This window comes from Myxine glutinosa, chromosome 12, assembly GCF_964187855.1.
Source record: "Myxine glutinosa chromosome 12, kmMyxGlut1.1, whole genome shotgun sequence".
Lineage (NCBI taxonomy): Eukaryota > Metazoa > Chordata > Myxini > Myxiniformes > Myxinidae > Myxine > Myxine glutinosa.
Genome location: NC_136272.1, coordinates 15531097 through 15556645, shown reverse-complemented (window position 1 = coordinate 15556645; position 25549 = coordinate 15531097). Strand labels below are relative to the sequence as shown.

At 44.2% G+C, this 25549-nt stretch overlaps 1 protein-coding gene across 3 annotated transcripts in view; it reads left to right on the top strand.

Moving 5' to 3' along the window:
• LOC137438176 (serine/threonine-protein kinase A-Raf) overlaps nt 1–25549 on the top strand; it is a 153490-nt gene that overhangs the window by 83423 nt on the left and 44518 nt on the right. For all 3 annotated transcript variants that reach the window (XM_078766501.1, XM_078766502.1, XM_078766503.1), the window contains exons 11-14: nt 4458–4542; nt 19883–20059; nt 21742–21788; nt 22679–22791. In XM_078766501.1, the coding sequence (XP_078622627.1) occupies nt 4458–4542; nt 19883–20059; nt 21742–21788; nt 22679–22791 (422 nt within the window). The remainder of the gene's footprint in view (nt 1–4457; nt 4543–19882; nt 20060–21741; nt 21789–22678; nt 22792–25549) is intronic.

Here is a 25549-nt window from a genome sequence, read left to right as displayed (position 1 = left end):
TGGTCTTGGTGACTTTTTTTTTTTTTCCGTGTACAAGTTTGAGGCTTGTGTAAGAGCTAACCATCACATAAAAACAAATGGACACATTAAAAAAAACGTATAATAAAGGGAGCGGGAGACAAGATGGGGAGAGAGGGAAGCGCACAAGTCCAACATTTGAGAGCAGGGACATTGGGAGATCTGTGGGAGGGAGAGGGCTTGGAGGGAGGAGGCATGGGAAAGGGGGGTGGGGGGTGGGAGAGGTATAAAACACATGGACACTGCTCGGCCTTCAAGGAAAGAAGTCGGTATTTCAAAAAAGTGGATCTGGGGCGAAATTTATGGGGGTAGAAACGATCAAGGTTTTGGATGGGGGAAGATAAGAGATGGTGGTGAACACCTATTTTAAAGACCTGGAGGGAGGAATGGGATTTAAGAGAGTGGGGGAGTTTGTTCCAGAGGTGGGAGAAAAGAGGAATGAAGGAGTGAAAGTGAATAGAGAGTCTTGATTTTGGCAGTTTCACCAGAAGAGGGTTGCTGGCAGATCTTGTGCGACCTGTAGGAATATTTGAGGGACAGAGCACCGACAGAGCTGGGGGGGGCTAGGCCTGCGATGAGTGACGAAAGGCCCTCAGAGTTAGCTTCATCGCGGGAGATTCCAATGATTCTGAAAGCTTTGGTTTCAACCATGTGAAGCCGAGCTAGGTGTGAGGCAGGAGCACCAGCCCAGAGGGGAGAGCAGATAACTTGTGATTAGATGAAGTAAACTGACCCAGGCATCTTCAACCCCTCCTCTTGCTTTGTATGCAAATTGTAAAGGATCCAATTTAGCAGTTACATCTGATGTTTTAAACTACACCTTCAATTTCTCCATACATTTGCACAAGATGGAGGTAAGGGCAACAGGTCTACAGGTCAACATTGAGCTGCCTTGGGTGATTCTTTTTTGGCACGGGAATAATGATGGACTTTTCCCAACAAATAGGAACAGTATGAGTAGCCAAAAGTCTTTTTTGGCACGGGAATAATGATGGACTTTTTCCAACAAATAGGAACAGTATGAGTAGCCAAAAGTAACTGAAACAATCGAGTAAAAACATTACTAAGTTCTAAACAGCACTTTTTCAGAATACCAGATTTAATGCCATGCCATTTTCAGAATACCAGACTTAATGCCATCTGGACCACAAGCCTTCCTTTTACTCAATGCCCTAAAACACCTCACAACATCAGGTTCACAAATTACAGGTACTAGGGCATGCCCGTACTATATCTATATCTAAAATTATATCCCCCCCCTCTATTTACATGAAATGGTTTGGTCCAAAGCGAACGGCTTGTGAGTGGTGACAATCCCCCCCCTCTATTTACATGCAATGGTTTGGTCCAAAGCGAACGGCTTCCGGAGTTTGGTAAAGAAATCGCCATCGCGTGCACAAACGCGCAGGAAAGCGAATGAATCGCAAATTCGTTTTTATTAGTTGTAAAACATAGTTTAACGCCAACATAGTTTGCAAACGTGAAATAAATGAATACGCTCTCAAATGTGCCATCCGAGGCAGAGTGTGCCCGCCACGTTCGGCACACGCGATCGTTCGCTGCTCTCTGATTGGTTGAATCGTTTTTTGGACATAGCTCGGTAAGTAATTGTCCGATTAATATGAAACCTTGAAAAGGCACATCCTCGGGTCCCCAGCAATATACCTGGCAAGTTAAAAGTATATCGGACCCGTGGTTGTCGAGAAACAGCGGTCACAGACAAACAAACGTACAGACAGAGATTACTGGAATTATAGATAGATGGGACACGCTCAAGTATCTAGATGCTCACAGAGAGCTTCACATTTGACTTGGTTTTGCGGAACATTAAATCTTGCGTAAAAGTCACTCAATTCATCCACAAATTTGGAATCTGGAACCTTCGTGGGCAATCTACCATCCTTGAGCCTCTCATTCATTCCCATCATATGCCCGAGTCCCCTCCAAGCGTTACGAGCATCACCATCGTGTAGTTGTTCTTCAATCTTATCCTTGTTCGACCGTTTCCACTTGCTGATGACGGAGCGCAGTTCTTTCTTCGCCACCCTGTGGGCGGAGTCATCCTTCTTCAGGAATGCATATTTCTTCTTCTTCATCAAACAAGCCTTCACTTCAGCGGTAACCCAAGGTTTGTTATTTGGAAACATGCGAATGGTTCTCTCTGTGGTCACGAGGTCCTCACTGAACTTCACATAATCTGTGATCGTCTCAGTAAGTTCATCAGGGTCGTTACAAGAGTCGAAAAATACATCCCAGTCTGTGCATAGGAAACAGCCCTTCAAACGTTCGTTATTCTTCGCCGTTCTGGTTTTAACGTCTTGCAAGGAACTGGCATTCTTTTCACCTTTGGTTTGTACGTAGGACGTAGGTAAGAGATAGACCACCTTATGGTCTGTACGTAGGTAAGAGATAGACCACCTTATGGTCTGTACTTAGGTAAGAGATAGACCACCTTATGGTCTGATCGTCCGATTACATCGCAGGAGCACATTTCGCCACGTAAGCATGTTCAATGTTACCGTAACATTTGTCCAACGTCCTGTTACCACGGGTAACAACATCCACATACTCATCGAGCTGAGGGAGTTCCTGATCGAGGTAACATTCGATTGAAATCCCCAAGAATCAGGATGGATTGATCCACTGAACGGGCGGTGGCTCCATTATAACTTTCTGTGATTCGTTCCGATGCGCATTTAAAGTCCGGCCCCGGTGCGTACACCAGAATAATAGTGCATTGACCAAGTTCCCGTGGCAGGTAGTAGGGTCGGAAAGACACCGTCAGTATCTCCACGTCCTTGGAACAGTACCGTTCACGTACCGTAAAATGTTTGGCCCAATTCAAATTCACCAATATACATAAACCGCCATCTTTGGCCTTGCCCGATGACGCGTCTCTATCGGCCCTAATCAGCTCAACTCCACCGAAGGACACGTCATCCCCTTCACCAAGCCATGTCTCGGTGAAACACACAACAGATGAGGTCCGATAGTACCAGTCGAACCTCAGGAGGGCATCCAGTTGATCAGATTTGTTCTTCATCGAGCGAGAGTTAATCAAAGTCAAAAAGGAAGGGGTACCTTGTGGTTTCTGTGTTTAAGCCGCTGATGAAGACCTCCACGAGAACCTCGTTTTTTCTTTTCCTTCATTCTGAAAGCACCATTCATTGCCAAGTTCACAACTCTCTGCGTAGCACCACCAATACCATTGAAACGCAGGTTCAGCAAGGCCTCGCGAATATACGTGATGACGCCATCTTGGAAAGAACGTCCGTGAAGTCAAGAACAGATACTGGCCAACGTGCAGTAGCAGTAAAACCCCGAAGCCATTTCGACAGTTACGAAGGCCGTGAATCTCCATCTTCCATTTACCAATAAAAATCCAATCATAGAAAACAAAGTGGCGGCGAAACAACAAAGAGTAAAGAGCCGGTGTCACGCGGGTTTAGCTACAGTGCAGCGCCCCCTACAGCTAATAAATGATATATTAAGTTCTGAATCAAAAACAAAGGTTCTGTAATCTTAACAGTGAAATGAAGAATTGTGGAGACAAAATACTTTTGTCAATTTCAACTTGTTTTTAGAGAAAATTGTGAGTTATTTGAAAAAAGTGCAAGGGTGCCAATATTTTTGGCCACGTCTGTATACACATATATGTCTGTCCATTAACGTTTTCCTGTTTTTGCTACTCCTCCCTTATCACCTGGCTGATTGTTCTGAAACTTGACACGTTAATGCAAGACAGTATCCCACACAATCTCCGACAATTCAATTTTTGGATTTTGGATCATGGGGGCTCCCGGTGGGGTTGGGGGGGGTGGGGGGGGAGGGATTAACCCCCTGGCTATGGATTGCTACTCGTCCCTTTTTTTTACCAACTAGGGGGGCTATTTTTTAACACTCCGGTGATATCCTTGAACCTGCCCTACTTCTCATCCCCACTCTCCCTCCCTCCGACCCCACTCCTCCAACCCATCCCACCCAATGAAGTGAAGTCGTTAGCTTGATGGATTTATTTAAGTAGAGCAAGCATGATGGCCTCCTCATTCGTCAAATTTAATTGTTATAATTTTAAATGACTTCCTTAAGTCGCTTTATTGCGACTGTGTTCAAACATTTGTTGCCATCTCAATATAGTTGTCATCCCTAACGTGAAGACTCGATTCTCTGAATTATTGTTACAATCTTAGCAAATTATCGACATTGAGAAGAGAAGTGCTCCTTAATGATCTGTGGTGACTTTATTGAACATCGTCTGTACTTGAAATTCAATCAGCTGTGCTTTACAGTTTTGAGGGTTTCCTGCGAGGAAGAATCATCCTCGAGACGAGGGATTGCCGATGATGATGATTGGGTTTTAATCGTGAGAAAATGCACGAGTTCACCTCGTACACCCTGTGTGTTTTTCCACAAGTGATCACAACTCTGTTTCTGTGCAGGTGATGTTGCAGTTAAGATTCTGAAAGTGAGTGATCCCACACCGCAGCAGCTGCAAGCATTCAAGAATGAAGTTGCTGTGTTGAGGTGTGTATGTGTTTTTACTTGTGCAAGCAAGTGCTTATTCCTTCTTGAATGTTCCATGATATGTCAACAACAGATGATGTGTCGACTGTTTTCATTTACCCTCCTTGTTAACTTGTACATTCCACAAAAGTGTACTTGGTATGTTCCACAAAGCAAGATAATTCGGTGCATTGAAGAATAAACAGAATTACTTTGCAATGCTTGTCCTCTATGGGTGTGATATGTTCCAAGTCTAAAAAGGGCATAAATCTGAAAAATTGATGAAACGCCCTGAAACACGAACGTGCTCTGCAACTTATTGTCCCCGTCGCACAGCGGAGCGAAAGGGGGACTATGGTTTTCCCGTCCGTGGGTACGTGCGTGCGTGCGTAAGCGAAGGACCGCATTCGAATTTGGTGTGTGGGTGCAACCCACGTCAAAATCCAAGATGGCCACCGCCATGTATGTCTGATGCCATGTATGTCTGATGCCATGTATGTCTGAACCTTGTGAGCGGAATATCTTGAAAAATAAGCGAAGTACCAACTTCTAATCTGGTGTGTGGGTGTATCTCGGCATAACTAGGTATAAGGAAGAACCCTATTGAAAATTGGGTCGCCACGTCAAAATCCAAGATGGCCCCCGCCATGTATGTCTGAACCTTGTGAGCTGAATATCTTGAAAGATAAGCGACGTACCAACTTCTAATCTGGTGTGTGGGTGTATCGAGGCAGACGGAAGAACGCTATTGAAAATTGGGTCGCCACGTCAAAATACAAGATGGCCGCCACCATATATATATGTCTGAACCTTGTGAGCGAAATATCTTGAAAAATAAGCGAAGAACCAACTTCTAATCGGGTGTGTGGGTGTATCTAGGCATAAGGAAGTACCCTATTGAAAATTGGGTCGCCACGTCAAAATCCAAGATGGCCGCCGCCATTTATGTCTGAACCTTGTGAGCGGAATATCTTGAAAAATAAGCGAAGTACCAACTTCTAATCGGGTGTGTGGGTGTATCTAGGCATGAGGAAGAACCCTATTGAAAATTGGGTCGCCACGTCAAAATCCAAGATGGCCGCCACCATATATATGTCTGAACCTTGTGAGCGAAATATCTTGAAAAATAAGCGAAGTACCAACTTCTAATCTGGTGTGTGGGTTTATCTAGGCATAAGGAAGAACGCTATTGAAAATTGGGTCGCCACGTCAAAATCCAAGATGGCCGCCTCCATGTATGTCTGAACCTTGTGAGCGAAATATCATATCATAGCATGTTTTCTGCATCTTCCACTTTGTCAACTCACATCACTTCCCCAACGGGGGACCTAGGCATAACGCTTGTCATAATTAAGCCATGTACCAAGTTTCAGTTGAACATGTTAAAGGGTAAGGGCGGAAAGTCTGGAAAGCCACAGGCGGGACGGACGGATGGACGGACGGACGGTAGGGAACTAATAACTAGTCTTGCTTGGGAAGGCCAATGTTGTGTCGGTGGATTGGTAGTCCAATGTATGCATTCAACAGGACATCTTATGCCCCAGCAGCCGAAGGCCAGATGCATTATGTTTTCGGGTTGTCCATCCGTGCATCTGTTCATTTTTGGTTTATTTATTACCGCGATAACATATGAACTACAGAAGAGATTTCAACCAACCTTGGCACATGGGTGGACTGTAATGCAAAGATGAACTGATTAGATTTTGGGTTCAAAGGTCAAAAGGCATGACCTTGAATTGTAATCATTTTGTTACCGCAATAGCTTGTTAACCACTGAAGAGATTCCATTCAAACTTGGCTCAAATATGAACTGATTCATTGTTTTGGGTTCAACAGGGCAAAGGTCATGTGCCCTCAGAAATTCATTTGCAGACCATAACTCGAGTTAAAAACATCTGATGTCTCTCTCTCTATCTCTCTCATGTGACCTTTATTTGAGATCAAATGTAATAGTACATTTACATTTAACATGAGTAGAGGTACATAAATCGTTGCATTTGGGTTGAATTCTATTTGATAGTTTTCTTTATTTTATTTTTTATTCACTTTATTTTGCTCTGGCGAAGGGTTAATGCTGGAAACGTCAGATTTTCCTTGTTTACTACGGTGATTAGCATCCTTATATCACCAATCTTTTGATTACATCCATTATGTGATGAAAGGTGATCTAGCTGATGTATAATATATATATTTATATCTTATATCTTATATATTATATCCTATATATTATATATCTATCTTCTATCTTCTTCTCTATCTTCTATCTTCTATCTATCTATAAATAGAAAAAAGTTTTTGTTACTTGCCGGAAAAGATTCCGGTAAGTATGTTGATTGGTTGGTTTGTCTGTTTGTCTGTTTGTGCGCAGTACTACGTCTACGAGGTGTGTTCAAAAAGTATCCGACCTTTGTTCATAAAAAATACTCGTATCCAGATACAACAAACTTACACTAATCTCCTTCAAAGTAGTCCCCTTGGGCTGCCACACACTTCTCCCAACGGTTCTGCCACTGTCGGAAGCAGCGCTGGAACGCCTCTTTTGGGATGGCGCGCAGCTGGTCCGTCGCATTCCGCATGATGTCTTCTCTGGACTGAAATCTGGTCCCTTTCAGGGGCATTTTCAGCTTGGAGAAAAGCCAGAAGTCACACGGAGCCATGTCGGGAGAGTAGGGAGCCTGACGAAGCACAGGTGTGTTGTGTTTGGCCAAGAAACTCTATCAAATGTGAAGAATGGGCGGGTGCGTTATCGTGATGGAGCTGCCAATTGCCCGCTGCCCACAGGTCCGGCCGTTTGCGTCGCACAGCGTCACGAAGGCGACGCAGAACCTCTTGGTAATACTCCTTGGTGATGGTTGTGCCGTGTGGTGCGTACTCGTGATGAACCACGCCACTGGAGTCGAAGAAGACGGTCAGCATGACTTTGACATTGCTGCGGACCTGCCTTGCTTTTTTTGGCCTCGGGGATGTTGGATGCTTCCATTGTGATGACTGCAACTTGGTTTCTGGGTCGTACCCATAAACCCAGGACTCATCGCCAGTGATCACTGTGTTGAGGAAGTTGGGATCGCTGTTCACAGTCTCCAGCATGTCCTGTGCGATATCCAAACGGAGTTGCTTCTGCTCAATCGTTAGCAGCTTTGGTACGAACTTCGCTGAGATTCTCCTGAAGCCCAAATCGTCCTTCATAATGGAATGAACGGATCCAATGCTGACGCCCACATCGTCTGCAAGTTCTCTGATCGTGATTCGACGATCCTGCATCACCAGGGTCCTCAATTGGTCAATGACTATCTCATTTCGGGATGTTGAGGGCCTACCCGAACGTGCTTCACTCTCCACTGATGTGCGGCCATCTTTGAAGCGGTTGTACCACTCCTTTATCTGTGTGGTGCTCATTGCTTCGTCCCCGAAGGCCTGTTGAATCTTGCGGATCGTTTCCACTTGGGAATCGCCAAGCTTTACACAAAATTTGATGCAGTAGCGTTGTTCAAGTTTTTCCGTCATTTTGTCAAAAACGAAAATCCGACGGCGCTTACTTGCACTTCCTCACTCATCGGCGGTCTGCCCTCGAATGACAGCTTCTGCAGGTGGGAAAAAATTCACGCGTGCGCATTAGGATCGCCTACATACGTGCACCAATCAACGCCTCCCTAGCTTCATTTGTTTACGCATGACAAATTAAGGTCGCATACTTTTTGAACACACCTCGTACACCGTTGCACATAGAATCGCCAAACTTTACAAACATATTCGTCTTGCCCTGGAATAGACTGTGCCCAATTTTTAACTCTCTCGGCCCAAGGCCTCCATTATGACGTCATAATTCGATAATTCGACAAGTGCAAAACTTCATCTAATCAAGATGCAATTTCTTAGAGCGCCATGTCAGCATAAACTGTTGGAGTAAAAAACATAATGATGACGTCATCGGTCACGTGGTTCGGCCGCCATCATGGAAAAACCGAAAATCTTTGCACCTCTATATCTCCAAAAGTTCTGAATATAAAAAATTGAGACATAGCTCATTGTAAAAAAACTCTCCATGGGGAATAAAATGTTAATGATGATGTCATAGGTGCCTCCATTATATATATATATATAATGTATATAATGGAGGAGGCACCTATGAATATATAATGGAGGCACCTATGACATCATCATTAACATTTTATTCCCCATGGAGAGTTTTTTTTACAATGAGCTATGTCTCAATTTTTTCTATTCAGCACTTTTGGAGATATAGAGGTGCAAAGATTTTCGGTTTTTCCATGATGGCGGCCGAACCACGTGACCGATGACGTCATCATCATTATGAGGTGCCTCCATTATGACGTCATCATAATTCAAGAAGTACAAAACTTCATCCGATCAAGATGAAATTTCTTGAGCATAATCTCGGAATAAATTAGTTTAGAAAACAAATAATGATGACGTCATCGGTCACGTGGTTCGGCCGCCATCTTGGAAGGGAAAAATTTGCACCTCCATATCTCTGAAAGCGCTGAATAGAAAAAATTGAGACATGGCTCATTGTAAAGAACTCTCCATGGGGAATAAAATATGTTAACGATGACGTCATGGGTGCTTCCATTATGACGTCATAATTCGACAAGTACAAAACTTCATCCGATCAAGATGAAATTGCTTGAGCATAATCTAGGAATAAATTAGTTTAGAAAACAAGTAATGATGACTTCATCGGTCACGTGGTTTGGCCGCCATATTTGTTCAAAATGGCCGATAAAAAAATACATTCCGGCAAGTCCTCGATCTCTGACCGATTTTTCATTTGTTCATTTGTTTGTTTGTTTGTTTGTCTGCACGTGCTAATCTCCTGAACGGTGAAAGTGAGGAGTAAACCTCTCCAAAACACAAAAACACAAAATGTCGGGACGGGCCCCGGGAAGGTTATAGGCTAGGTGGCGAGGCCGGTCGAGGCCGCCTCGGCCGGGCTGGGCCCATTTCGCAATTAAAAGCTGACCTGAATTATATTAGTCAATCTTCTATGGCCGTGAGTAAAAGCTGAATTATAGTTGTAAGACCTATGTACAGAAGATTAAATTCATTCAAAAAGAACCCGGGCAACGCCGGTGCATTCAGCTTTTATATATATATATAAAATATATATATTGTGTGTGTGTGTGTGTGTGTGTGTGTGTGTGTGTGTGTGTGTGTGTGTGTGTGTGTGTGTGTGTGTGTGTGTGTGTGTGTGTGTGTGTGTGTGTGTGTGTGTGTGTGTGTGTGTGTGTGTGTGTGTGTGTGTGTGTGTGTGTGTGTGTGTGTGTGTGTGTGTGTGTGTGTGTGTGTGTGTGTGTGTGTGTGTGTGTGTGTGTGTGTGTGTACGTGAAAAAGTAAGTACACCCCATGTAAAGTTTTGACTTTTTCAACATATTTCAACGTACAGCTATTTGAGCTTCGTTTCAACAATATTGATAGATAAAGGTGATATAATATAACAAATATCATGAAACATTTACATTTTGTAGTCCATTGTATAATTTAAATAAACATAAATGCAAATTTCGCATGTGGAAAAAGTAAGTACACCCTTGGCTCTAATAGGTGGTATTGCCCCCTTTGGCAGAAACAACCTCAAGTAGGCGTTTCTTATAACTGTCTACCAGTTTCTGACATTGACTGGGAGAAATTTTTGCCCACTCCTCCATACAGAATTCTTTCAGCTGTGTGATGTTTGAGGGGTTTCTTGCATGCAAGCTCGTTTCAAATCCCCCCACAACATCTCGATGGGATTTAGATCCGGGCTTTGACTTGGCCATTCCAGAACCCTCCATTTCTTTCTTTTCAGCCATTCCTTGGTGGATTTACTGGTATGTTTAGGATCATTGTCATGTTGCAAGGTCCATCTTCAGATGAGCTTCAACTTTCTGACAGATGGCCTCACATTATCCTCAAGCACCCTCTGGTACAATGAAGAATTCATAGTGGATTCTACGATGGTGAGCTTCCCAGGCCCTGATGCAGCAAAGCTGCCCCAAACCATAATATTCCCACCACCATGCTTTACAGTTGGTATCAGGTTCTTGTGGTCAAATGCCCTCTTTGGTTTTCGCCAAACATGTCTTCTGTTACTGTGGCCAAATAGGCCTACCTTTGACTCATCTGTCCAGAGCACATTGTTCCAGAAGTGCGGGTCTTTGCCTCGGTGTTCATTGGCAAACTTTAGTCTTGCCCTGATGTTCTTTCTGGACAGCAAAGGTTTCCTCCTGGCACACCTCCCATGTAGATCAAATTTGTGCAGCCTCTTTCTAATGGTAGACTCGTGCACTTTGACATCAACAGTGGCAAGAGCTACCTGTATGTAGGTCCCGTGATGACATTCTGGGATTCTTAAAGACTTCTTTCAGCATCTTGCGGTCTGCTTTCGGGCTGAACTTGCTGGGGCGGCCCGGCCTGAACAAGTTGGCAGTTGTTTGGAATCTTCTCCACTTGTAGATGATCTTCCGGACAGTCGAATGATTGATTTAAAATTGTTTGGAGATCTTTTTAAATCCCTTCCCAGACTCGTAGGCATCTATAACCTTCTTTCTGAAGGCCTCAAAGAGCTCTTTTGATCTAGGCATGGTGACGCCGCACACTCCAACAACAAAGAGCAAACCAAACTAAATGTCTGAGGTTTAAATAAGACAGGTTCCTCCAAGATCCTCCCTGACGATGTTCTCATCATTTGCCCCTGAGCTGGTGCACCTGATTCTAATTTTAGGTATTTAAAGTAGTGATAAATGTTGGGGTGTACTGATTTTTTCCACATGCGAAATTTGCATTTATATTTATTTAAATTATACAATGGACTTCAAAATGTAAATGTTTCATGATATTTGTTATATTATATCACCTTTATCTATAAATATTGTTGAAATGAAGATCAAATAGCTGTATGTTGAAATATGTTCAAAAAGTCAAAACTTTACATGGGGTGTACTTACTTTTTCACGTGACTGTGTATATATACACATATATATATACACATACATACATACATACATCATACATACATACATCATACATACATACATCATACATACATACATATATATATATATATATATATATATATATATATATATATATATATATATATATATATACGTACATACATACATACATACATACATACATACATACATACATACATACATACATACATACATATATATATATATATATATATATATATATATATATATATATATATATATATATATATATATATATATATATACATATATATATATAATCGGGAGATTGAATCAGACGCGGACGTAGCTTCAGGACGTCGATCTTTAATTTGACAAGCTTTCGACCAACAAAGGTCTTCTTCTTAGTCGTCCCCAAGTTCAACGGAAGTTGAACATACTCGCTGATCTAGCATATATATATATATATGTACATACTAGCTGATCCAAAGTTCTTACTGTGCTTCTTGTGTCTTGCATGTGCCTGTGTGGTTCTGCTACTTCCTGGGTCTTGGATGTTTTCTTGTTATTCTTTTCTTTATTTATTCATTGTTATTTTGTTTTGTTTTATCCTTATCTTTTTCTAACCAACCTTCCCTTAGCCCCGTACCTAGTGGCTTTATGCCTTGTTTGGGGCGATTTCCATCAAAATATATATTCAGTGCATGCAATGGCTTCTATAAACTGACAGATGTGGGAAGTGCGGCTGAAATTTTGAGCATTGGCTTTTTATCAGACCAAAAGTGTCTTCTTTCATCAGAGAAAAGGCATCATTCCGGTATTGTGGCTGATTTTGGAGGCCAGCTTGGAGATTTAGCTCAACCTGGTTGTGGCTGATGGTGAGGTCCAGCAGTTCCAGAGACTACCTCTCCCAGAGACTGACCATATAATTATTGGGGTATTTATCAGCTGGTCCTTATGGAGGGCCAAAATGAGTGTGTGGGACTTTGCTGTGTGTGTGTGGAATGGTGGTAACAAGCAGTGGGTGTTCGTGGGGAGGTTGTAAGGTTAGAGGTATTGGTGGTCCGTTTCGTTGGAGATGATATGCTTGTTTTTTTGGTGTGATGCCCATTTTCCTTATTTTGGGTTGTCCGTTTTTCCTGCTGTCACAGGTGAAGCCCTATGGTGGATTGGGTTAGCTTGGTCTGCTGTGTAGGGGGTTATCTGTGGGCTGGAGTGGTTGGGCCGTTATGTGAACTGTGCCCAAACAGCTGCTGTGTAATATTAGATTGCCAAGCATATTTATACAAAATGTTTCTTCTTTTTCTTGGTGCTCTTCCTCCAGTACATATAATAGAAGGCTGCACTGTTCGACAGGACTGCATTGCCTCGACTCCATCGACATCGATTCCGACCATTAAGAATATTTTTCAAAACTTTGTTCTCAAAAGTTTTCTCTCGGTTTCTTGACACATAATAGTTATATTTTAGATTCATATTTTGTGGATTTAAAAAAATATTTTCATAATAGGGTTAGATATTAGAACTGATTCTAATTCTGATGTACCATACTCTTTTACAGAGCATTCGTGCTGCCAAAGCAGTTTCTTGGCAAGGCTTGTACTTGGTGGTTTGCCGTTGCCTTCCCAGCAGTAGTTAGGGCAGGAATTTGTAATTTGTTCAGTGTGCCGTTGATAGCTCGCCTCATTTTCAGAAAGAACATTGAGGGATCTTTTACATCCACCAACTAATGCCGGTAGACAGGATGCCCAGTTCAATGTCCATCCGATGTACGACGCACACATTGATGAAACACCGGGATAACAGTTTATAGCTGGGATGGGATTCAAACCTAGGCTAGACGGCTTAGAGGTGAATGTGTATCTCTAGGAGTCTAGGCCATCCTACCAAACCAGATATTACTTATTAGAAATATTCGCTTTAATCTGAGAACATGTTTACTCTTCAGAAGAAGATCTTTCTTTTCTCACCAGCTTTTTCCACTTGTTGCTGGGTTCTTCATCATTTTTTATGTATAAGGCAAGGTTGGGTGCGCATTGTGCCAAAAGGTGGTCGGATGGACAAAAACTTGTATATCCATTCATTTCATTTGTTGACGCTATCCACCATTCTCACCTGGAGGTGTTTCCATGTCTTTTTTTTTTACATAACGTGCTACATTTCCGTGTGTATCAAGCTTTGGCGTCAAAATACAAGAACATGGTGAGGGCCATGGTGAAAGTAGTTTTGATAAACAGATTTCGACGACTCTTTTTCTCCTGTTCCTCATTTTACTCTTAAGCTTATTTCACAATTAGATGTGTTTTAAATATACTATTATGTTTGTGGGGTAGGGAAGAAATACCATAGTGGAGTTAGGATCACTAGGGCATGCCCGTACTATATATATATCTAAAATTATATCCCCCCCCTCTATTTACATGAAATGGTTTGGTCCAAAGCGAACGGCTTGCGAGTACGGTGACAATCCCCCCCCTCTATTTACATGAAATGGTTTGGTCCAAAGCGAACGGCTTGCGGAGTTTGGTAAAGAAATCGCCATAGCTCGGTAACTACTTGTCCGATTAATATGAAACCTTGAAAAGGCACATCCTCGGGTCCCCAGCAATATACCTGGCAAGTTTAAAGTATATCGGACCCGTGGTTGTCGAGAAACAGCGGTCACAGACACACAGACAAACACACACACACACAGAGATTACTGGAATTATAGATAGATATCGGACCCGTGGTTGAAACAGCGGTCACAGACACACAGACAAACACACACACACACAGAGATTACTGGAATTATAGATAGATATAGGTTTTAGCATGGACCGTGTGATGCGTAGAAAGCCCATTTCGATGTACATAAGCAGGGTAAACCGTGAGCTTAAGAGTGTTTACATGTCACCACACAGAGGGTGGTTTTTGTGTTGAGTTAGATAGGGCTTAAGGATAATCCCCAGTATGTAAATGCCTCCTGTGATTTTTCCCTTCTGTTTTTTACAACTAGAAAGGCCGGCCATAAAAACCCTCGTTCATCAACAACAACAATGACAATGGCCATTAAACCGGCATTACCGACTGAAAGCCGGACATTCCGCAACGACTGCTAGACTCCACCTCCAAGGGATCGTGACTGATAGGCCACGCCCTGAAGGTCGTCGTTGGTTGAGAGCATATGGAATGATGTAATGGGGTACGGGGATTGGTCGGGGAGTGACGTCAGCGAGGGAAAAAGGAGGATGCGTCCCTCCCTCTCACTCTCTCTGGTGCTGGTTTCGTGGCGGGCGGTCGCGTTTTCCCTTGTGCACTTGAGGTGAACTGTTCAGAGCCCAGAAAACCTTGCAGTGTTGGAGCCAGGTGTGTTGCTTTGACTCTGTGCTCTTCGAGGGAGCTAAGGACCGGGTTGTGCTGGCTGGGCCGGGATCGAGCGGGGGGACATTTGGCTGCCTGCTGCACGGCTCGGGTTTCTGGCGCGCTTGACCGGCGCCATGTTTGGGCGCTTCGACGCACGGTCCTCTCGGCGACCGACCCCACCAAAGTACTCGTCGAGAACAGAGCTGAGTGCCAAATCAAAGGGTGGATTTTCTTTTTATTTTCTTTAAACTTTCCCCCTGTCTGTTTTCGTTACTATGTGGACTGTGGAGGGTCCCTCACCATAGGATTTATAGTTTTACCTTGCATCCATTTTTATTTCCATGCTCTATTTTCATTATATCCTTTATTGTTGGTTGCATTTCATTTCGTGTATTGTGAATTTTCCTTGTCTCGTATCTGTGTTTGTGGGGTCGAGGAATAAACCCCGTGGCGGACTTCCGTAAAGGTAAGACCTCAGCTCCTTCCCGTCCACCGCGCGCGCTAAAAAGATTCCGCCAAGTTTTGAACTGCTGCCTCGGAGTTAACCGATCAGCTATCCGTCTGAGGCCGGTTTCCATCAGCCACGGACGTGACAGTACCTTCACCTACAACAACACACACAACATGCATTTTAAAGGCCATTTTCCCTGCTAGAGCGGGGGTTAGCCTTGCGGTCCCCATGACAATCTTCTCCATTTTGCCCTATTTTCTGCATCTCTCCTTCTTAACCCCCTTGCCCGCATTTCTTCTTCCACCATCTTTAGCCAAGTCTTTCTCGGTCTTCCCCGTCTTCTACTTCCTTCTACATTCATTTCCATCACTCTTCTCAACCAGTCACTTTCATCCTTCCTCAACACATGACCAAACCATCTCAACCTGTTCCTCTTCACAGCATCAATCACAGGCTCTATTCCCATCATCTTTCGCAATTCATCATTTGTCTTCCTCTCTCTCAACGATACTCCACACATCCGTCGAACCATTCGCATTTCCACCTTTTCCAACCTTCGTTGCTGCTCTACGTTCATTACCCATGTCTCGCTCCCATAAATCATAACACTTCTCACACATGCAGCATACACCTTTCCCTTCAGCTTCAACGACACTCCCCTCATCATCAGCACGCCACTCAATTCCCGAAACTTCTTCCATGCACATCTCACTCGAGCAACCGTTGCCGAGTCTGATCCACCTTCTCCATTCAGCATGTCTCCGAGGTAGCAAAATGTTTTCACACCTTCCAGCTTCACACCGTCTCCAAGATCCAACTCAACATTTCCTCCATCTGCAGCTCCCTCTGTGCACACCTTACATTTGAATGTAGCTGCCACACTAGTTAATGACCCTCTCAGACCACTACATTTTTGATGAACCCACTCAGCGCACATTGTACACTGAATGGAGTTCATTCCGACACCCTTCCTACACACAGCACAGGGCCACTTCCCAGTTCTTTCCACCTCACCACATGCTTTACCACTTGCCATCACCTTCGTCTTTCCGATATTCACCTTCAGACCTTTTGTCTCCATACATTCCTTCCACGTGTTCATCTTTTCCTTCAGTCCATCCATACTTTCCGCAATCAACACCAGATCATCTGCATACAACAACTCCCATGGTAAACCCTCCTTTACGTTCTGAGCCAGCACCTCCATCACAGCTACAAATAGTAGTGGACTTAGTACCGACCCCTGATGCACTCCCACCTTCACCTCAAACTCACCACTGTTCCCGTCCTTCGTCCTTACAGCTGTGCGCGCTCTTTTGTACATTGCCATCACTACTCTGATCAACCATTTCTCCACTCCTAACTTCCTCAATGCCCATGTCAATACTTTGCGTGGAACCCGATCGAATGCTTTCTCCAGATCGACAAACCCAAGAAACAACTTCTTCCTCTTCCCCATGTACTTCTCCTGCAACTGCCTCACAATGAAAAGCGCGTCTGTCGTTCCTCTCCCTGGCATGAATCCAAACTGCATTTCGTCGATCTTCACTTTCTTCCTTATCCTCCTCTCCAACACCCTTTCCAATACCTTCATTCCATGCTCCAATAACTTTATCGCTCGGTACGAGCCACACTCCAGAGGGTCACCTTTCCCCTTGTATAGAGGGACTAGGGTACTCAGTTCCCAATCCACTGGAATGCGGCCTTCTTTCACCACCAGATTACAGATCTCTGTCATTCTCTTCACACCCCAACTTCCTGCTGCCTTCAACATATCTCCCACAACTCCCGTCGGCCCTCCCGCTTTTCTACCCTTCATTGCTTTTATCGCTTCCTCAACTTCCTTCTCAGTTATCTTCTCTGCCGGTCCTAAAACTGGGTTACTCACTATGTTGCCATCCCATTCAATCTCTGTATTCAACAGCATTTCCATATATCTTTTCCATCTTCCTTTAATTCCATCTGGGTCGACAACGATTTGTCCCACTTCATCCTTCAAGCAACTCACCCCCATCACATCACACCTCTCTTTCGCTATCTGCTTTGCAATCCTGAATACTGCTTTCTGACCCTCTTCCGAATCCAAGCGTTCTCCAAACATTTTCCTACATGCCTCCTGCGCCTTTGCTACCTCTTTCTTTGCAGCCTTCCTGGCTGCCTTATAACTTTCATGCTCTGCTGTTTCTGCTCCCGTACCTTTCGCCTTCTGCCACTCCTTGAACTTCTTCCTCTTCTCGTCAATCCTCTTTCCAACTTCATCATCCCACCACCATGTTTCCGAGTGCCTCGGTGGTCCTTTTGTCCATCCACATACCTCACCAACGGCTCCCAACAGACTAGCTTTCATTGACATCCAACCACTTTCAAGCTCAACCACATCATCCTCGACCCTACTCAGCCTCTCTTTTAATGCCTCCCTTACTGTCACCTCTTTCAACCTCCACACCTTCATTCTCGGTTGGTACTTCACCCGCCGAGCTCTCCTCGCACCTTTCACCCTTACGTCGCAGATAACCAAGTGGTGCTGTGAAACAGCCTCCTCCCCCGGGAGCACCTTTGTGTCCCGGAGGTGCCCCCTATCTCGCCTACGCACCATCAGGTAGTCAACGGTTGTCGTCGACCCACCTGACGTGTATGTAACAAGCTTATTATCCTCTTTCTGGAACTGAGTATTACAAATCAACAAATCAGCTCCATCAGCAAACTCCAAAATCCTTTCACCTTCTCCATTTCTCACACCATATCCGTAACCCCCATGAAGTCCGTCAAAACCATCCATACTCCTTCCCACATGTCCATTTAGGTCTCCTCCTACCACAACAACTTCCTCATCTTTCACGTTTTCCATCAGCTTCTCTATCGCACACCAGAACTTGTCCTTCTCTTCATCGCTTCGACCAACCTGCGGAGCATATCCTGAGATGACGTTCACCAAGAGCTTTCCAATCATCATTTTCACCATCATCAACCTATCACTCACTCTAGTCACACTCACCACACTGTCTACAAACTCCTCAGAAAACAGGACACCAACACCATTCATGCCCTCCAGGCACCCTTGCCACACAATCTTGTATTTCTGTCCCTGCCTACCCTCCACCATTCTCACACCACTTCCCTTCCATCTCGTCTCTTGCACACAACATATGTCCACTCTTCTTCTGACCAATACTTCCACCACTTCTCCTGATCTCCCTGTCATTGTCCCTACATTCAATGTCCTCCCAAACCTCAGAAACCGATCTCCACTTCGGGCTGTACCCTGCCCACATGTAGTTGTAATTGTCATGGTTCTCTTTTTGAGGCAATGTTTTTTTTATGGCCGGATGCCCTTCCTGACGCCAACCCTCTTAGTCGCCTCTTACGACATGCAGGGATACGGCGTACCTATTCTTATCCAGGGTACACACTGGGAAACGTTTAAAACATGGAAATTCTGGGGGGGGGGGGGGGTTGGGGGGCGGGGGCGGCGTCAGCATCACGGCTGCGGTTTAAACATATTTAAATAAATATTTAAACAAAACCATGAAAAACAATCTGGGAAAAGTCTCTAAAGTGTGAACGTGGATTTGAGAAAGCAGGAGCAGAGGTGAAAGAAAAACGAGATATAGGGGGCGGGGCACAAGTCGAGACGAGGAGGCCGCACGAGACACCAGGCCGCACGAGGCGCACGAGGCGCGAACAAAGAAACGACTCATTACACACAAATTTGCAACAACTACAAAACCAAAACCAAATAGAAACACACAATAACACATACACAACAAAATACGCAGCGGAAATTTGACAAAGAAACGAACGGGAAAACACTCAAATTTGATGCCGTGGAGAGATCAAAGCAAGCCCCGTCGCTCGAGGGACCGGAAGTCAGTACCTTCACCTAAGGGTAAGCAATTGAATATTGCACCTTTGATATGACCTCTGTTGATCGTTTGTTACCCACGCCAGAGGAGAGGGTATTGCAATTAAGTCCACTTGTTTGTCTGTTGTCTGTTTGTTTGTTTGTCCGCACAGAATAAATATAATTTTCTCTGCAACCGTTGGTCCGATTGACAGGAAATTTTCACCATAGTTGCACCTCTTGCTGTATATATATTTTTAATGATAATTATGACGTCGGTCACGTGGTACAGGCACCATCTTGGAAAAACCAAAAAACTTTGCACCTCTATATCTCTGAAAGCGCTGCATATAAAAAATTGAGACATGGCTCATTGTAATGAACTCCATGCGGAATAGCATATGATGATGATGTCATAGGTGCCTTCATTATGACATCATAATTCGACAAGTACAAAACTTCATCCGATCAGGATGAAATTTCTTGAGCACCATCTAGGGATTAATTGGTGGAGATTAAAAAAATCAATGATGACGTCATCGGTCATGTGGTTCGGCCGCCATATTTGTTTTAACACAAAAGCCTTAAAAATCATTAAAAACACATCCTGGCGAGGGTCTGCAATCTCTGATTGCTCTTTCTTGTTTGTTTTGTTTTTCATTCCGGCACTTAACTTCAAAAAGTATCTGCTGCTTATTGTGACATACTTTAAGCTTTGTATTTCACCATGATAGTGGACACGTGTTGGGCAATTTAAAGATTTTTCCCACCATATCCTGGTCTCTGCAGGAAGACACGACACATGAATGTGCTGCTGTTTATGGGGTACATTACGCGGCCGCACCTTGCTATCGTAACGCAGTGGTGCGAGGGATCAAGTTTGTATCGACACTTGCACGTGCTGGAAACAACCTACCAATTGCTGGAACTCATCGACATTGCAAGGCAAATTTCCCAGGGCATGGAGTGAGTCAAGCACCCTATGTATATCAGTTTATCAATTAACAGCATTGTAGCTGTAAAATTCCTCACCCTAAAACCACCTTCTCCCACCTCCCCATTCCTTTCTTAAAATAAATAAATAAGCGTTAAAAAATTTTTTTTACACCCTGATGATTGATGTCCCTGAGACTACCACACTTTTCTCATCCCCCCTCCTCCCCTCCCATCCCTCCAATGAAATTAAGTCGTTACCTTGACGGATTTACTTCATCAGGTGTTGGTGTAGCTCAGGCATGAGATTGGCCAAATGGCTTTCTTCTGCATCAAATTTCCTTTAAAAAAAGACATACTTTTACAAATGGCAAGTTGTTACTGATGCAACTGGCAGTTTTAAATGCAATTGTAATGGTTCTTTTTCATACGAAGACAATCGATTGTTCACTTACGTTTGTTTGTGAATTGAAGTCATCTTTGTAGATAATTTTTTGTAGGACATCATTTGTAGGATAATCATCTTTGTAGGACCCTGGTGTTGGGGGACCCTGTTGTTGGGCTAGCGGCTAGGGTGCCGGCTTAGGATCCTAGGATCCTGGGTTCGAATCCCGGTCAATCGCTGAATTAACACCAGGGGGGTTGACTCAGCCTGTCATCCTTCCGAGGTCGGCTAATTGAGTACCAGTTCACTGGTAATTCCCTGCTTGTCGTTAAAGGCGGCAAAAAGGGTTGGCGTCAGGAAGGGCATCCGGCCGTAAAACATTGCTTCAAAAAGGGGACCAAAAAAAAACAACAACAACCACGGTTCCCGAAAAAGGCCAACCCCCGCTTTGCGGGGAAAGATGGCCTCTAAAGGTGTTTTTTTTTTTTTTTTTTGTAGATAATTTTTGAGGAAGTAAGTCTTCATAGCGAAGATCAGTACCCTTAATCATGCGTTTCCTGCTTTAATTAACGTGCCGAAAAAAAAAATTACCATTCCAATTGAGATCTCAGAAGGGTAGAGGGAGAAGGGACAGTAAGTAATTGTGATGAAATTTTGGTTGACAAAAATCAGAATGTTGTTGAATGTTATGCCGGATAGCTTAAGGGTTTTATAGAAACTTTGTTGGAAACAAAAGTCCAGGTTGAACTCTAATCAAGCACAGAAATGTTACAATTAAAATAAGTTTGACCAAAGAACGTTCAGCAATCATTATGAATACCGCAGGCCATGCTATTCTGAATACCTGGTGTTGGCTTAGCGGTTAGGGTGCCGGCTTGGGATCCTAGGATCCTGGGTTCGAATCCCGGTCGATCGCTGAATTAACGCCAGGGGGGTTGACTCAGCCTGTCATCCTTCCGAGGTCGGCAAATTGAGTACCAGCTTGCTGGGATGAATGATCACGGTGTGTACCCCAATTTAGAATAGGTACACCGTATCCCTGCGCATCGTAAGAGCGTGACCAAGGGTTGGCGTCAGGAAGGGCATCCGGCCATGAAAACATTGCCTCAAACAGGGAACCATGATTGTCATGGGGCCCGCAAGGCTAACCCCCGCTCTAGAGGGGAAAATGGCCTTAAAACGATCATTCATTCATATTCATTCATGCTATTCTGAATACCGCAGGCCCGCAAGGCTAGCCCCCGCTCCAGCAGGGAAAATGGCCTTAAAATGCCTGTTGTTGTTTGTTGTTGTAATGCTATTCTGAATGTTTTTATTTCTCATCTTTCAGTTATTTGCATGCGAAGAACATCATTCATCGAGATCTGAAGTCTCACAGTATCCTTGTGTGTTTGCTCTTTAATTTCAAGTCTCGTAAAAGCCGCAATGCCATGTTTTTGTTTATTTTATAATAATCCTTCGAGGAGAGAGTTAAGGGGGCTGCAACCTCGAGGCACCTTGGTGATACCACCACTTGAACTCCAGGTAGATGTAACAAGAAGAGTATGCTCCAAGTTCACAATATGTGCTGAATTACCTTGAGAAGTATAACTCTCGTGTTGATTTGTTTAACAAACAGCTCTTCCCCAAATTTGATTGCTGCTTGTTTGGTAAAATTTATCTTTGTCTTTCAGAAAGGACTCTCGAGCCACCGGAAGAGGAATGTGCTGCGTTTGCATGTATTCGCTCAATTATAAACTGGGAAGTCTCTGCTGTGTTTGGCTTTGAGATGCACCTCCTGCCACGTCACTGTGGTCGCTACAGTTGTGAGAGCTCACATCAAGCCAAATATTTGTGGCATTTCTTCTAGTATGTTTATTCTTAGCTGAGAAGCTCAAAATAAGGATTTGCCAGTTTTCCAGGAATTATATCTTGATGAAGTAATTTATGATACATTTGGAGTCTTCTTATAAACATGTTGGTTGATATGTGATCCTTTGGTTATGGTGGTGATAGCACACAGTTGTGTGCAAACACTACACACACAAACACTACAGTGTTTGTTGATAATATCTGTATACAAGTGCCTGCAGAAACTTTGGGTTATAGGAAAAGCTATCCATATAATCTGAGGCATTGTTTGCATGATACGCTAGGATGGAGCGTAATGTTCTTTTGTGGAAAGCACGAGACGCGTAGGTTTTTGTTTGAAGCTACAACTCTCAAAATGGTGTACAAATGTAACGTTATCTTTGTTTAATCGTTTCTGTGGACCTTAACTTGGCCAGACATCTTTCTGCATGAGGGACTCACTGTGAAGATTGGAGACTTTGGTCTGGCTACAGTGAAGGCACATTGGGGAGAACAAGCTTCCCACTGCTCTGGATCAATACTCTGGATGGTAAAATCGATGTGATTGATTGGTTGATTTATTGATTATTTACTTGCAAAATCAAAGATTCACAAGTACAGTCACACCCCAACATTTTCAGGTTCCGCATATTTGCGGTTGGTAAAAATTGCGACCTGCTTCTACATGCGCAGCCATGTGACCCTCGTATTCGCGGTTTTTCGCGGGCGCAAAAACAAAAATTTCCACGAGCCGCAAGAATACAACAACACACAACATGCATTTTAAGGCCATTTTCCCTGCTAGAGCGGGGGTTAGCCTTGCGGTCCCCATGACTATCTTCTCCATTTTGCCCTATTTTCTGCATCTCTCCTTGTTAACCCCCTTGCCCGCATTTCTTCTTCCACCATCTTTAGCCAAGTCTTTCTCGGTCTTCCCCGTCTTCTACTTCCTTCTACATTCATTTCCATCACTCTTCTCAACCAGTCACTTTCATCCTTCCTCAACACATGACCAAACCATCTCAACCTGTTCCTCTTCACAGCATCAATCACAGGCTCTATTCCCATCATCTTTCGCAATTCATCATTTGTCTTCCTCTCTCTCAACGATACTCCGCACATCCGTCGAACCATTTGCATTTCCACCCTTTCCAACCTTCGTTGCTGCTCTACGTTCATTACCCATGTCTCGCTCCCATAAATCATAACGCTTCTCACACATGCAGCATACACCTTTCCCTTCAGCTTCAACGACACTCCCCTCATCATCAGCACGCCACTCAATTCCCGAAACTTCTTCCATGCACATCTCACTCGAGCAACCGTTGCCGAGTCTGATCCACCTTCTCCATTCAGCATGTCTCCGAGGTAGCAAAATGTTTTCACACCTTCCAGCTTCACGCCGTCTCCAAGATCCAACTCAACATTTCCTCCATCTGCAGCTCCCTCTGTGCACACCTTACATTTGAATGTAGCTGCCACACTGGTTAATGACCCTCTTAGACCACTACATTTTTTATGAACCCTCTCAGCGCACATTGTACACTGAATGGAGTTCACTCCGACACCCTTCCTCCACACAGCACAGGGCCACTTCCCAGTTCTTTCCACCTCACCACATGCTTTACCACTTGCCATCACCTTCGTCTTTCCGATATTCACCTTCAGACCTTTTGTCTCCATACATTCCTTCCACGTGTTCATCTTTTCCTTCAGTCCATCCATACTTTCCGCAATCAACACCAGATCATCTGCATACAACAACTCCCACGGTAAACCCTCCTTTACGTTCTGAGCCAGCACCTCCATCACAGCTACAAATAGTAGTGGACTTAGTACCGATCCCTGATGCACTCCCACCTTCACCTCAAACTCACCACTGTTCCCGTCCTTCGTCCTTACAGCTGTGCGCGCTCTTTTGTACATTGCCATCACTACTCTGATCAACCATTCCTCCACTCCTAACTTCCTCAATGCCCATGTCAATACTTTGCGTGGAACCCGATTGAATGCTTTCTCCAGATCAACAAACCCAAGAAACAACTTCTTCCTCTTCTCCATGTACTTCTCCTGCAACTGCCTCACAATGAAAAGCGCGTCTGTCGTTCCTCTCCCTGGCATGAATCCAAACTGCATTTCGTCGATCTTCACTTTCTTCCTTATCCTCCTCTCCAACACCCTTTCCAATACCTTCATTCCATGCTCCAATAACTTTATCGCTCGGTACGAGCCACACTCCAGAGGGTCACCTTTCCCCTTGTATAGAGGGACTAGGGTACTCAGTTCCCAAGCCACTGGAATGCGGCCTTCTTTCACCACCAGATTACAGATCTCTGTCATTCTCTTCACACCCCAACTTCCTGCTGCCTTCAACATATCTCCCACAACTCCCGTCGGCCCTCCCGCTTTTCTACCCTTCATTGCTTTTATCGCTTCCTCAACTTCCTTCTCAGTTATCTTCTCTGCCGGTCCTAAAACTGGGTTACTCTCTATGTTGCCATCCCATTCATTGTCTGTATTCAACAGCATTTCCATATACCTTTTCCATCTTCCTTTAATTCCATCTGGGTCGACAACGATTTGTCCCACTTCATCCTTCAAGCAACTCACCCCCATCACATCACACCTCTCTTTCGCTATCTGCTTTGCAATCCTGAATACTGCTTTCTGACCCTCTTCCGAATCCAAGCGTTCTCCGAACATTTTCCTACATGCCTCCTGCGCCTTTGCTACCTCTTTCTTTGCAGCCTTCCTGGCTGCCTTATAACTTTCATGCTCTGCTGTTTCTGCTCCCGTACCCTTCGCCTTCTGCCACTCCTTGAACTTCTTCCTCTTCTCATCAATCCTCTTTCCAACTTCATCATCCCACCACCATGTTTCCGAGTGCCTCGGTGGTCCTTTTGTCCATCCACATACCTCACCAACGGCTCCCAACAGACTAGCTTTCATTGACATCCAACCACTTTCAAGCTCAACCACATCGTCCTCGACCCTACTCAGCCTCTCTTTTAATGCCTCCCTTACTGTCACCTCTTTCAACCTCCACACCTTCATTCTCGGTTGGTACTTCACCCGCCGAGCTCTCCTCGCACCTTTCACCCTTACGTCGCAGACAACCAAGTGGTGCTGTGAAACAGCCTCCTCGCAAGAATGACAGTTATAAAACATATCTTCCACCAGCCACGCACGAGGCAACTGGACATGCGCAAAAAACATATCTGCCGCGAGCATGATTTGCTTCTACATGCGCAGCCAGCCCTGTGCTTAGCGTTTTCACGGCTTTTCATGGCCACATAATATATTAGCTA